Source organism: Manihot esculenta, chromosome 14, assembly GCF_001659605.2.
Source record: "Manihot esculenta cultivar AM560-2 chromosome 14, M.esculenta_v8, whole genome shotgun sequence".
In the NCBI taxonomy this organism is placed as follows: domain Eukaryota; kingdom Viridiplantae; phylum Streptophyta; class Magnoliopsida; order Malpighiales; family Euphorbiaceae; genus Manihot; species Manihot esculenta.
In genome coordinates this window covers 1,504,260-1,517,567 of record NC_035174.2, presented here as the reverse complement: position 1 = coordinate 1,517,567, position 13,308 = coordinate 1,504,260, and the positions used below count along the sequence as shown (strand labels likewise).

At 34.9% G+C, this 13,308-nt stretch overlaps 2 protein-coding genes across 6 annotated transcripts; both read right to left on the bottom strand.

Moving 5' to 3' along the window:
* Positions 1-2,656: 2,656 nt before the first annotated feature.
* LOC110600159 (sulfite reductase [ferredoxin], chloroplastic) lies at positions 2,657-6,937 on the bottom strand. Of its 3 annotated transcripts, none has more exons than XR_002485649.2 (9): positions 6,609-6,937; positions 5,121-5,897; positions 4,742-5,038; positions 4,403-4,600; positions 3,944-4,078; positions 3,712-3,828; positions 3,433-3,591; positions 3,054-3,312; positions 2,657-2,816 (listed from the first exon to the last, which is right to left on the bottom strand). XR_002485649.2 is itself a non-coding variant. In XM_021736921.2 (8 exons), the coding sequence occupies exons 1-8, from the start codon at positions 6,783-6,785 to the stop codon at positions 3,106-3,108; spliced, it is 2,067 nt and encodes a 688-aa protein (XP_021592613.1). In that variant the 5' UTR covers positions 6,786-6,937; the 3' UTR covers positions 2,919-3,105. The 3 variants fall into 3 exon arrangements, 1 of the variants encoding a protein (XP_021592613.1); XR_002485650.2 differs by lacking the exon at positions 2,657-2,816 and adding an exon at positions 2,851-2,909; XM_021736921.2 differs by lacking the exon at positions 2,657-2,816 and having other exon boundaries at positions 2,919-3,312.
* Positions 6,938-7,604: 667 nt separating this feature from the next.
* On the bottom strand, positions 7,605-12,569 carry LOC110600160 (calcium-dependent protein kinase 8). Of its 3 annotated transcripts, none has more exons than XM_021736923.2 (9): positions 12,451-12,569; positions 10,916-11,468; positions 10,192-10,315; positions 9,912-10,055; positions 9,453-9,605; positions 9,252-9,367; positions 8,984-9,151; positions 8,352-8,582; positions 7,605-8,094 (listed from the first exon to the last, which is right to left on the bottom strand). In XM_021736923.2, the coding sequence occupies exons 2-9, from the start codon at positions 11,438-11,440 to the stop codon at positions 7,948-7,950; spliced, it is 1,608 nt and encodes a 535-aa protein (XP_021592615.1). In that variant the 5' UTR covers positions 11,441-11,468; positions 12,451-12,569; the 3' UTR covers positions 7,605-7,947. The 3 variants fall into 3 exon arrangements, with proteins under 3 accessions (XP_021592615.1, XP_021592614.1, XP_043806466.1); XM_021736922.2 differs by lacking the exon at positions 12,451-12,569 and adding an exon at positions 11,834-12,377; XM_043950531.1 differs by lacking the exons at positions 9,912-10,055; positions 12,451-12,569 and adding an exon at positions 11,834-12,379.
* Positions 12,570-13,308: the final 739 nt, after the last annotated feature.

The following is a 13,308-nucleotide window of genomic DNA, read 5'->3' as shown; positions in this document are numbered from 1 at the left end:
AGCTCCACTCATTCTCCTTCCATATTTATTATTAGAGCTTATTACCTTTTCATCCTTAAATTATATCAAAATTAATATATATAATTAATTTTTTTTAAAAAAAAATCAATAATTTAATTTTTGTATTTTGAATTTTATATAGTAACTACTAACATAGGAGTTTCCATTATAAAGTCCTTCAATTTTTCAACAACAAAAGTTTATTATATGTACCTTACATTAATCAAATTAAAAAAATAAATAAATATACGCATCAAAATATAGAAATTAATAACTATTTGAGTTTTAAAAATTAAGAGATATATATTATAATTTTCACATAATTCATTATCGAATCATAGTTAATATATGCTACAGTATCCATATATGCTACTCGGACCCACGACAAATACAGAAATATGGTAGCATTGACAAGTTTCGTGACTAAAGTGAACGGAATCCGTTAAAGCCTGTACCGCAAAAATAGAGAACGTCAACCTGCTACTTCAATATTTGCAAGAATTTAATTCCTCACATTCAAGCTTTGATATCAAATCAAATAAAGCTGTATAGATTCATAAGAATCCAACAAGTGAACGCAGTCCATTGTCTCGATAAAAGTTCTTTCATCTCTCTCCGAAAAAGCAAGTTGGTGGGTTATCTCGGAGAGAGATGCAGCAATATGGCCGTCGATTCTCTTCCACTGCGGTTTAGCTGTTTGTTTTTCCCTTCGATTTCTTGCTTTTATCCAGTCTTTGGAATTAAGTTCTAGTTACTCATTGTGAAGGGGTTTTTAGTTTTTGCTTTAGTGGGTATGGGGATTGCTTTATGCACATCTCTCTCTCCATGTTGGTTGTGTAGGCCTTTGAGACTGTCTGCCCGGTATCAAGAGGTCATCGCGGTGGTCTCGTCCGACCCATCTGCACCACTGATTGCAAAAAATTGATGCTTTCTCATAGTTCATTTGTTTATGGAGGTGGCAAGCAGAAGGAGAAACGTTTGTCGTTTCCTTGATAGATTGGGATCTCCTTTCTTGGCGGCCAGGGGCGTATCATTTTGCAGCTAATGTAGTTTGACCCCGATGGCCAAAGGAGGGAGGGGTAATGGCGAAGTGGTAGAGATGCTGGTTTTGGGTTTTCAGTTATACCCATTTCCTCTAGCGCTCCCATGTTGTTTGGACTTGATTTTTGGATTTGGAGATTGTAGCTCTATTTTCAGTTGAGCTTGGCCTTCGTACATGGTTTCATCTTAAAGAAATGAAATTCTCTTCTTATAGGGGAAAAACATGGTAAGAATTCGAGGTCACAAAATGAATTGAATAATCTCTTCCCTGTCTATCCACAAAGAGATTAGGCGAACATTTACTTGTGGAAAACCATTTCACTGGACTCAAAACAGATTTACCCGCTACCCAGTTAAAGTTCCAGGCTTTTTCCATAGATTTTTCCACTCGCTAAAAAGAAATTTGCCACGACTGTAGTCTTTTCTACGTTAAAATATGTCCTTCACAGAGTCGCTCAATTTTCAAGTACGAAGAACTCGAGTATGAAGAACCCAACAATTTATTCCCTATTAACCGGAATTGATACGAATTTAATAGGGAAAGCTTACAAATCAAGTTACTATGGTTAAGCGAAAAATATGAAGAAATAAAAAAATAAGATACTTTCTAATAGATACGCATAACATGATTTCAGATATTATAACATATATATTATAAAATTATATTTACATTAATTTTATTATATTTATATTTTATAAAATTTATTTTAAATTAATTTAATTTATATTAGAAATCAACTTCATGCAATCTATTTAAAAAAATATTTCTTTAAAATAATTTTAAAAAATAATTAATATAAATTTAACTATTTTACTGTAATTACATCTTATTATATTAAAATTACGAATATTTTTTTTATATTATAATTACATCTTATTATATTAAAATTAAAATTTGAAAGTTATAAAAATACTCTTAAGACAGTCACAATTAACCACTAAATAAAAATGATATTTTAAATAATATTTTAATTTTTCTTCATTTGATATAAATTTTTTTTATAAAAAAAAAATTTTCGTGAAATTCTCGAAATTAAAATCGCTTGATTAAATTAAGAGTACAATTAATCAAGAGTACAGTAAAGCAATTTTCGCTCCATATTACTGATTACATTAATCATTACTTAGTTGGTGAGAACATCTTTTATATATTAGCCTATTTGTTCATCATTACAAAATTTATATTTCTTTAACTCATCCACTAAAAAAATCTTTACGTGAATTTTTTAAAACAAAATAATAAATGTAATATATAATTAATCCTCTAATCAAGATTATATAAATACTTTTTATGCAATTTTTTTTATTGATTGTATAAAAAAATTAGCTGAATTAATTTATTTTTCTTTATAAACAAATAATCAATGGATTCAATGTTACTAGTTTCTTTGTAAAAAAAGTATAAAAAAAAGTATAGAAAATAATCACATCTCTTTTTATCTTTTATTTTATTTATTTTATACGTTAATCTTCTTATTAATTTCCTACTTTATTTATAAATTTATTAACTCTAATAAATTTATTATTTAGAGTTGAGATATCTTTCTGAAGTGTGCGTTCGGAGTTTTCAGTTCCACATCATTTCAAGAATGCAGACAAAAAAAACAAGGAAAAAGAAAAGAACTGCTAATTGTTGATCAAGGCTGATTCTACATCTGCAAAAACTGTGATCATGCACCATGGTTGCCATCAAGAAGTGTACAAGAAGATTCGACGAAGCTTCTGCACTTAGTTATCTAGAACTGCTAATTGTGGCACAATTCTTTCAAATTAAACTGAAAATCAAAAACACAAGAAAAGACGATTTTGTTTCAGGAGAAAGAAACGAAAAACGATCTTTAACAAATCAGCTTCACTGGGTACAAGGCCTAGTCAAATAACACAAAATAAGATTATCATAAAAACTTCAAGCAGCAAAACTGTCGTACAAAATGACACCAAAACTATCATTCATTACAGTGCTGTTACAAAGCAGTAACAGCATAAAGAAGGATATAATGGTCCTTATTCACCTTAGTCATTTTGCTCGGTAGCAATATATCTTGTATGATGCACATGAACACCTCATTCCCCTTTCCCATTTTGCTGAGCAGCAGCATAATTGCGAATAATTTCCATGGCTAACTGGTGAGCAGTCTTATTCTGCAACTTCGCAAGTTCATCAATTTTATCATATGTATCTTTATCAGCAAAGAGCCTCAGGTTGTACTTGGGTGGTGTAGACACAACACCTTCCCATTTGTCAACCCACTCCTGAAGTTTCTCAAATCCCTATCAAAATAATAGGCAGGGTACAAATTAATTCACCTTAGGAAAACAGTAATTTATAATGGAACCAAGACATTTTCATGAAATTAGGTAGCTATAACAAACAGTGATCTCTAGCCTCACCATGCGGGTTGTGAAGTCGCCAAATGATTCTTTGGATTGCCTTTTCCGTTTCCAGTGATAGAACAGAGGTTCCAGAACTTTTTCAAGTTCTTGCACCTTAACCTTATTCATGAAGCTTCTTGCCAGTGCAGTTTGATTAGGTGCTCCCCCAAGCCAAATCTGTTTCAGAATTGGACAAAAAAGGCACATCAAAACTTTTTTCAACATCTATCGTGCATATTCAGGAAAGAGAGGAAAGGATGGAAGCATCAATCAAATTCTTAAAAGAACTTTTTCCACCTGATAACTATTGGGACCATCACCAACAAATCCAAGTTCAGCCATGTATGGTCGAGCACAACCATTGGGACAACCTGTAATCCTTATTACCACAGATTCATTGTACTTGAGGCCCACCTGAAATCATAATACATGTTTCAGATTCTAATTTGCATGGAATGTCAATATACTACCATATATATCTATCAAGTGCTCGGTTGATCCTTACAAACTCATAGGGAACAGTAAATACCTTCTCAAACACAGCCCTAACCCGTTTGAGGATGTCAGGTATTCCCCGTTCAGCTTCAGTTATTGCCAGTGGGCAAAGTGGCATTGCTGGGCATGCCATTGCTGTTAAATTGAGGGGATCTACATACTTGGGTTGCTGTCCACAAGCAATACTGGTCAAAATCCAAAAAAAAGATGGAGAAAAAAAAGCAAGAGGCAACAAAGGAAAACATAAAAGAAGGCAAATACGTTCAGCATAATAATGACATGATCAAGAAATAGAAGAAATTTGGTCTCAAACTCCAATGCCCATTAACAACAGCTAAATTGATTAAAACTTAGAAATAATGGTAACAGGTAATGCCCATAACATTTAGTGCAAGTTCCAAGAACTCTCTAGTACACAAAAGGTAATGCATGTTCAATCATTCAAGGCAATATGTTCAAAAAATCATATACATACTAGATTCAGAAATCTTACCAGCAATCCAGCTTGTGCAAGAGTTGCAGTGATGGGGCGCTTCCATGCCTTGCGAATACCACACAAGATGATATTCTGGTTTGGTGTCAGTTGCACATCTAAATTGTACTTCTCTATTATCTCTCTCAATGTTTTCTTCATTTTCCCCCCAATACGACCATTATCAACGTGAAGCCCACAAAACAAAACCCCATTGCCCTGCCAAAAGTTTTTTGCTTACCTAGTATCAGAGGATACTGATTCAAAAAGGAAGAAACTAGCAAATGAAGGTATGAATTTGGAAGTGTATGAACTGTCATGTTCGAAAACATGTAAAATTTCGGAATCCTTAGAACTAACCTGCTCATGCCATCCCAAGTAACTTTTGAATTCCCACTCAGGCAACTCACGAAAAGGCTCAAATTTCTTTCCATAATATTGCTCAACGACACTTCTGAACTTCTCAATCCCCCAGGAACTAATCAAATATTTCATTCTGCTATATTTACGATCATCTCTCCTCCCATTTTCTCGTTGGGTAACAACAATAGCTTTCACTGCATATAGAATATCTGCTTTTGGTACATAACCCAATGGTTCAGCCAGGCGTGGGAAGGTGGTCTCCAACCTATGTGTCCTTCCCATACCACCACCAACCTGAAGTAGAAATTGTAAAAAACAGATGGTTATATGCAGTTCGATAAATAAGTGATACTGATGAAAATATTTATTATCTTACATATATGTTGAACCCCTGAGGCTCCCCATTTACATCAGTAACCACAACAATACCAACATCATTTGTGAGAATATCCACAGAGTTATCTGTTGGTACAGTGACTGCAATCTTAAACTTCCTAGGCAAGAATTGGGCTCCATAGATAGGCTCCGGTGAGTCAGGGAAGTTTGTTCCATGGGAATTATCATTACGGGCCTTCACCACCTCAGGAGGTTCTGCAGTCATGATTTTCTCACCATCCACCCACATATCATAGTAGAACCCAGACTGAGGAGCTAGGAGGGCAGCAATATCCTCAGCAGTTTTCTGAGCAAACTGGTAATCTTTTCTTGCAAATGGAGCAGCAGGGGCCAAGACATTCCTGTTGAGATCACCACATGCACCAAGAGTTGAACCCATGCTATGAATGATGCTACTCATTACAGTCTTGAGGTTCTGCTTTAAAACACCATGGAGCTGAAATGTCTGTCTGGTTGTCAAACGAAGAGTTCCAATTCCAAACTGATCGGCAAGATCATCCATGGTCAAGTACAGTTTGTTTGGGACCTTGCCACAAGGGTTCTTAGTTCGAAGCATAAAAGAGTAAGATTTTGCACCACGTTCATCTCTGTTATACTGTTGATAGCTCCCATGGAACTTGATAAGTTGGGTAGCAGACTCGTTAATATTGGGGGTATCAGTCAGCAACTCTTCATTCAGGGGGTACCTGATGTAATTACTTTGTTCTTTTATTATTTCAACCTTACTGCGCTTAGTTTCGGTCTGTGGCTTCACTGGCTGCCAACAAAAATAACCCAATGTATGAAATTTGTTAAACTTACCATATACAATAATATATTCATCACATCGAATGGAGAAACCAAATATGATATACATTATGATTCAGGGAAGGGGAAAAAAAAGAAAAGCAGAGAAAACTAAAGGGTGAAGTGCAGCCTTTTTACTCAACCAAAAAACTTTTTTTAGCCTTTTTACCCAACCAAAAAACTTTTCTTTCTTCTGGTTTCCAAAGAGCAAAAATAATGCAAACATGCTGAGGGCTTCTGCAGCGACTTCTTTTGAAGTGTAGTCTTTTTACCTAACCTAAAATCTTTTCTTTCTTCCGGTTCACCCAACCCAAAAACTTTTCTTTCTTCTGGTTTCCACAGAGCAAAACTAATGCAAACATGCTCAGGGCTTCTATAATGACTTCTTTTTTACTTGGACATAATTTTCCCTTCCACACTGTCTCCTAGAATACATATTTGCAGCGCTCAAAAATAAAAGGAAACAAAATCATTCTCTCGTCCAACACATTGTTACAACCAAAATGCAAATACGCAAACAAGAATTAGACACCCACAAAAGATTTTAAGTTAGAAAGTGTTAATTCATCATCAAAATGATTTATAATTCAGAGATAACTATATCAATCCATGAAAAGTCCAAAAAGTTAAGAATAAAAGCTTGAAGCAGAGAAAGGGGGAAGGCAATTCGAAGAAATCCCACCGTGGATACAGCTCGTATAAGCGAAAGTCTGGAAGAAGAAACAGGAAACACATTCACATGTCTGGTCAGAGCAAGTGAAGAATTTGAAGACCTCAAACCATCAAAGCTCCGTATCTGGATCTTCGGGTCCTTCAACACCGCAGTGTTGGCAGCTCCAAAAGAGGTGGTCGTCGTCATGAACTATGAAATCAAGAACCAGAATCGACAGCAAACCTCAGGTAAAGAGAGGCAGGGCTTTTGCAAGCTGAGCTGGAGTGAGAGAGGATATTTGCGGGGGTTGGTTGAGTGGTGATGACTGAACTGATGATGATCAAAGGAGATAGAAATAAAAATATACGCAGGTTCTTAATAATCTGCTTGTTAGTGGTCGTCTGGCAATGTGCGAAGTCACGTGCCTGACACGAGTTCCTTTTTAGACCTGTTCACTTCAGTGATGCTCCACGCGCTTATATCAGTATTTTATAAATATCATTTTTAGGTATAATAATTTATGATTAATAATATTACTATGAGACTCTACTAGTTATTTATATAAAAAAGTTTAATTAATGAATATACAAAGTATATGAAATTTGAATTTCAATTAATCAAATTAAACCTATTTTAAAATTTAATTATATGATACTGAAATTTATTTCTAAAAATTTCTGATGAGTATGGGGGAAGCGCGTGAACTATAGAGCGTGGCCATTATAGGATAGACATGGGAAACCAAATTTGAGTTATACAGTGCAATGAACGTAGACGGAATTCTGTTACCATACACTAGAATAAGAAATTTCAGTAAATTAGTTAAATGGTGGGGTTGATTAAGACTGTGGGCCCCACGTATGCACTGTTATGAAGCCGCATATTTTCTTTATTCCAAAATGGAATGGATGACCAGCAAGAACCGGCTGAGAAAGAAAACTCAGGGTGGGAATCAAACGTTCTAAAAGGTCATTCCAAGGTTATAATCCTGTTTCGAAATTAATACTTTTTTTCAAAAATAAAGAATAAAGACCAAGGTTACTGCCATAAAAGCATGGCTTCTATATAGAAAATAGAAATGTGAATGGAATGGGTGTCAAATTGGTTTAATCCAATTAAACAACTCATCACATATTTACAACAACATAATTGTGGTCCAATTACTCTCCTGCAATCACCTCAGAATAAACAAATTCTAAAGCACATCAAAAGAAACTAAGGCAATTGCTCTAATCCTACCTATCCAAAACATCCCATGAAGTTGAAAAAGGAAAGATGATAGTAATTTCATGAAACTCAACAACAAAGAGGATTCTTTTTCTTCCGTCATGCCATTAGTTTTTTTTCCTTCCCTTTGCTCATTCTACCTTCAACTGGCTACCTGCAATGATCCATCTCTCATCAGTTTTAAGCTCAGACTATTGAATCTTTCTCGCGAGTATTGCCTGGAGGCTTTTCTCCAGTCTGTGCCAGCCTTCATCATTGCTGCAAACTCCTCGTAGCTTATGCGCCCATCCTGCCAGATAGTATGCCAACAAGGTTAGCCTTATAAAACTTATATATGTTCTTGCAACCCAATTTGTCGAAAAATGTTAAAAAGGCAAAATATAATTAATTGAAACTGATGGTATATAGATGCACATCAACTACCACATTTGTTATCCTGAATCCATCATCCATGGCATCAACGGGCAAATCATTAACATGAGTAGACTGTTGAGAAACCAAAGGTTGGAAAAGGATTTTTTCTCTCCATAAATAGTTATTACTAACCTTGTCTGTATCAACATCATGCATGATGGCACTGATAACATCCTCACTACAGGTGTCTATTTCATCATTTAAGGATTCTCTCACATCTTCAATCTCTATGTAACCACTCTGATTTCGATCAAAAAAGGCAAAAGCTTTATGTAGGTGCTCATCGTTTGCCAATTTTTTAATGTGCACTGAAACTGCGACAAACTCTCCATAATTCAGCGATCCATCACCATCAACATCAGCCTGTGGAAACCAGTTCTCAGTTATTGCATTTCATAAGATTCAAAAAACTTGCTCTAGTAAATATACTAAAGCCAAATTTGGAGAAAAAAAATTTGGTTTAGGCAGAGAATCATGAAATGTAACTAGGAATTAGTTAATTATTTGACAAATTCAAAAATGGAGTACGAAAATTTCCTTCAGTAAACACAAAACAATTAAATGTAGGGAGCAACCAAACAAGACCACCACCACCACCAGTTCTAATTATGAGTTAGGCTTCTTAATTTTGCTTTGGAAGATCATATAAAAATCAAGGTGGCACCAATTTTGCAGAGAAGTTGGATGAATGGACATTTCTTTCCATTTTTCTCTATTTGGAAAAAGGAGGAATAATTTGGTTTTAGAAACAAAAAAATGCTTACAGCATCCATTAGGATTTGAAGATCTGCATCAGGAATCGGCTGTCCAAGCTTTTGCAACCCCATTCTTAGTTCCTCAATGTTAATCTTGCCTCTCTTGGCAGTATCCATCATGTCAAATGCCTCCTTTAAGCCTGCCACTTCCTCCACTGACAGATGCTCAGCCACAACCTGCACATGCAATCATGCATTTGGTGAAGGTCTTTAGTTATCCCTACAAAATTCTTTATTAAGCTAAACATATGTATCAGTGAAAAATTGAAAACAATACCCTGAGTGCTCTTTTTTTCAGCTTGTTCATCACAGAAAACTGTTTGAGCCTTGCTTTCACAGTCTCACCCAGTGAGACATTTGGAGCCTTCTTTGCATTTTGTAACCAAGGATGTTCTGCAAACAAAGGAGTTCAGATAATTTTGTTATGCAGATAAAGGACATATATAAAATATATTGCCCTACTGAATAAAAACAGTACCGAGCACTTGCTGAGCTGTAAGTCGTAGCTTAGGATCAGGATTAAGCATTTTCTTCACCAGGTCCTTTGCATTATCAGAAACTTTAGGCCATGGGTCCCTCTTGAAATCAATTACAGAGCGAATAATTGCCTGCGCTACCCCTTGCTCAGTTTCTGTATAAGCAAGTTAATGAATATTATGTGAATGAAAAGGAAAAATACAGTCAAAACTGAAGGAATGCCTTGGGAAACATCAACCAATAAAGGGTGAGCATCAGCAATTTGAAAATTCCTTTTTTTTTCTTTTTTGTTTTTCTGTTCAAGGGGCAGAAAGGAAGCAAAGGCTTGAAGAACTCCTGACTAACTGCACTATGGATTTTCGTAGGATCTTTTACTATGATGAAACCATAGAACTTGAACTAAACACCATAAAACTAATTTCTAAATCCAACACTCAGAGACAAAACTAAGAAAACAAACCTGCCCAGAAAGGTGGGACACCACAAAGTAAAATATAAAGAATAACTCCAGCACTCCAGACATCAACTTCTGGGCCGTAATTGCGTTTTAAAACCTCTGGAGCCATGTAATAAGGACTACCCACAATCTCATTAAATCTCTCACCTGTAGAAAAATACAGTATTCAGAAACATAACAAGACATAAAAACAATATGGTAATGGCTGGCTCTGAATTCCCAGAAACATTAAATGGCAATTAAAAGGGCTGACACATGCAATGGCTCTCATATAGTGCTATACCAGGTTTAAAGAAGACTGACAATCCAAAATCAATTGCTTTTAAGGGGGCGTTTTCCTTCTTATTTGCAAATAGAAAGTTCTCCGGTTTGAGATCACGATGCATAACTCCGTGTTTATGGCACATCTGCAGCCAAAATGCATACAAAAGCACATCAGATAATTTCTCAAGACCAAGAACCCCTAATATCTAACAGTTGAAACATTATGATTAGCAGTAGCAACAATTAAAGAACCAAAGTTTCCAAAGGATAAGACAATACAGAAATCCACATTCTTTTACCACTATAAGTAGGATGCAGATGAATATACATATAAAAAACTCCCACTGATAATGGCCCCGAATCTATATGATATATCTAGAAATTGCCAGGTCCAATATATAGTCGTAAAGCAGTCTGATCAATTTAGTGGAAACTTTTGTTGACTAAAAGCTAATTAGGATATTAAGTTTTTATGAAAGTCTAATCAGGCACAGCACATGTAAGTATCAGATATTATAAAAACCTCAAAAACACTTCCAATCTATAGCATTTTCAAAACCTAAAAATCAACAAAAGCAGTGTCATAAACTATCCAGAAATTCATACTACTAACAGATTATAGGACACAACACAAGCAAGACAAACCATATCAGAAACCCATAAAAGAAACAAAATATAAATTCAATGCACGATCACATTCTCAATAAACAAGTTGGACGACAATAAATGATAACAAAACTCACCTGAACAACTTCCACAATAGTTCGCATAACTGCAGCAGCAGCCCTTTCTGTGTAGTGCCCCCGAGCCACAATCCTATCAAACAGCTCCCCTCCCTCACATAACTCCATTACAATGTGCACAGCTCTATCATCCTCATAAGTACTCCTCAAAGAGACAATATTTGGATGGGAAGGCAAATGTTTCATTATCTCAACCTCCCTCCTCACATCCTCAATATCCACTGCAGTCCTTAGCTTCTTCTTGGATATAGATTTACAAGCAAACTTTTCACCATTGCTTACATCAGAACACAAGTATGTAATCCCAAATTCACCCCGGCCAAGCTCGCCACCCAGATCGTAATGTGCAGAGATATCACGGCCAGTGGGTTCTTTCAAGACCAGGAGCTTATCCAAACGAGCAGATCCACTTTTCACAACATAATCATCGCCAAAGAATGGATTTTGCTGTTTGTCTTCACCTTTGGCTTTCTTCTTATTCTTATTCTCAGAGCTTGAAGCTGGAGTCACGCAGCAGTTACCCATGGATCCACGCTTCTCTCTAAAACTTCAACTGCAGATGTGGCAAGAATACACAGTAAAGCCAAAGAAATAAATTTATCAATCACTGATTTCTCTCTGGAGATGTAATAAATTTTGCACCTTCGAATTGTGGCATAAGATTTGCTTTCAAGAACGATGGGTTAAAAAATAAGAAAAAACAGTAATTCTCCAAAAAATGGGAAATTGTGTAGAAATATTCATTTTTTCAAGAAACAAAGAATGACAAAATGGATAAAAAATTTTCAAGAAACATTTTTATATACCCGCACAAAAAAGAGACAATAACACCACTTAAAAGAAAGACAAAATCAAGAAACAAGACATGCTTATTTTAGCTCAAATAGCGAAATGCTGAATTGCAGGAGGAAAACCCACCAGGGAATTCTGAAGATTTAAACGCTGATAGAAGAATCTCCGGGATACCCAAATAAGCTTCAGTTACTTAAATGCAATAACTGGGTGAACGTGAAAAGACCGACGCAAAAGTGTGAATTTGAAAGAGCTAAAGAGAGAGAGTCAAAGCAGCTCTTTTCTTGCTCTTCCTCTTCCTCTTCCTCTTCTCTTTTGCAGAGAGAGACCCTCTCCCACTCTCTTTGATTCAACGATGACGCAAGGAGACAGAGAGAGAAAGAACCCTATTGCTCTTTTTCCTTTTTTCTTTTTTACTCTTTCCCAGCATATTCAAACAAACCCAATAAGAAAAAGACAAAAAACTGCAAAGACACTTGGTGCTATTCTACCTCTGGGTTTTGTAAGTATTTAGATACATTTCCTTTTCTTGTAAAAGAAAATGCAACTCTACTACTTGCTCTAACTGTAGGGTTAGGTAGACAAAAGCAGATAAATTTTGCCTTCAAAACCAATAAAAACAAACTCTCTACTTTTGGGTATTTAAAGAATATATTAGAGAATAAGGGAAAGAAGTAAAGAAACGTTTTCCTCTTTTTCTTTCTATTAAAAAAAAGAGTGAGAAAGAGAGAGAAAGTGAATACCTTGTTTGAGGGAAGCAATAATGGTTGCAGGTGAAAAGTGAAAAGAAATGGTACCCAAATTTTAGGTGGGTGTGGACATTATCAGAACTTCACCTTCATCTTTTTCAGACAATTTGAACCTTATATAATACTGAACATGTAGATCCATCCAAAGCCAAGCATTTGTTGTACTTTGAGGGGTCAAATACAGGAATATCAGTGATGGTCAAATCTTGATAACCTTCAATTTGGACTTTTTCCTTGCTTTGCACTTGTGTTTAGTTAGGATTCCTCTGTTCATCTGTGCATTAATGATAAAGACCCTTTCTTTTTCCTGGAATTGAAAATGACTTTTGAAGGTGCCCTATTTTGTTGTCTTTATTCCATTTCTCAAAAAAATTATTATTCACTCAGTTTAATTTCCTTGTAAATTACTTTTTTTTCTTGGGTAACAAATCCTATGAATAAAATTTACATATTCAAGTTTTGTTATTGCTTATCTGGACAAGCCAATACAAATTACAAAGGATCAGGTTTTTTATTATTATTATTATTCCAACTGTAATTGTAATATGCATATATATTAGGAATTTTACTTGAATATATAATTCTTTTTCATGAAATTTTACTTCATGGAAGAATATTCTAAATTTATTTATATAGAAATTAAATATCCAAAAAGTAAGTTTATATTTAGTCATAATATAATTTAAACCATAGTGAGTTGAAAAAAATTATAGCCAATAAGGAATTAGTCTGATCACTTTTGAGGTCAATAAAATTTTAAATTGTTTTTTCACAAATAAATCCATAATGTAATAAACCAATTTTATAATATTTTAAAAAATTATTTTCATAAATATAATATATTGAATTTTT

Excerpts from the sequence above, each read along its gene's own strand:
- LOC110600160 (XM_021736923.2), bottom strand. The coding sequence starts at position 11,440 with ATGGGTAACTGCTGCGTGACTCCAGCTTCAAGCTCTGAGAATAAGAAT. Across the intron at positions 9,368-9,452 it reads TACAGCTCAGCAAGTGCTCG|AACATCCTTGGTTACAAAAT; the intron begins GTACTGTTTTTA and ends CTTTGTTTGCAG. Across the intron at positions 8,583-8,983 it reads TTCAAATCCTAATGGATGCT|GCTGATGTTGATGGTGATGG; the intron begins GTAAGCATTTTT and ends TGGTTTCCACAG.
- LOC110600159 (XM_021736921.2), bottom strand. The coding sequence starts at position 6,785 with ATGACGACGACCACCTCTTTTGGAGCTGCCAACACTGCGGTGTTGAAG. Across the intron at positions 4,079-4,402 it reads TTGCACAAGCTGGATTGCTG|CAACCCAAGTATGTAGATCC; the intron begins GTAAGATTTCTG and ends GCTTGTGGACAG. Across the intron at positions 3,313-3,432 it reads GCGACTTCACAACCCGCATG|GGATTTGAGAAACTTCAGGA; the intron begins GTGAGGCTAGAG and ends TTATTTTGATAG.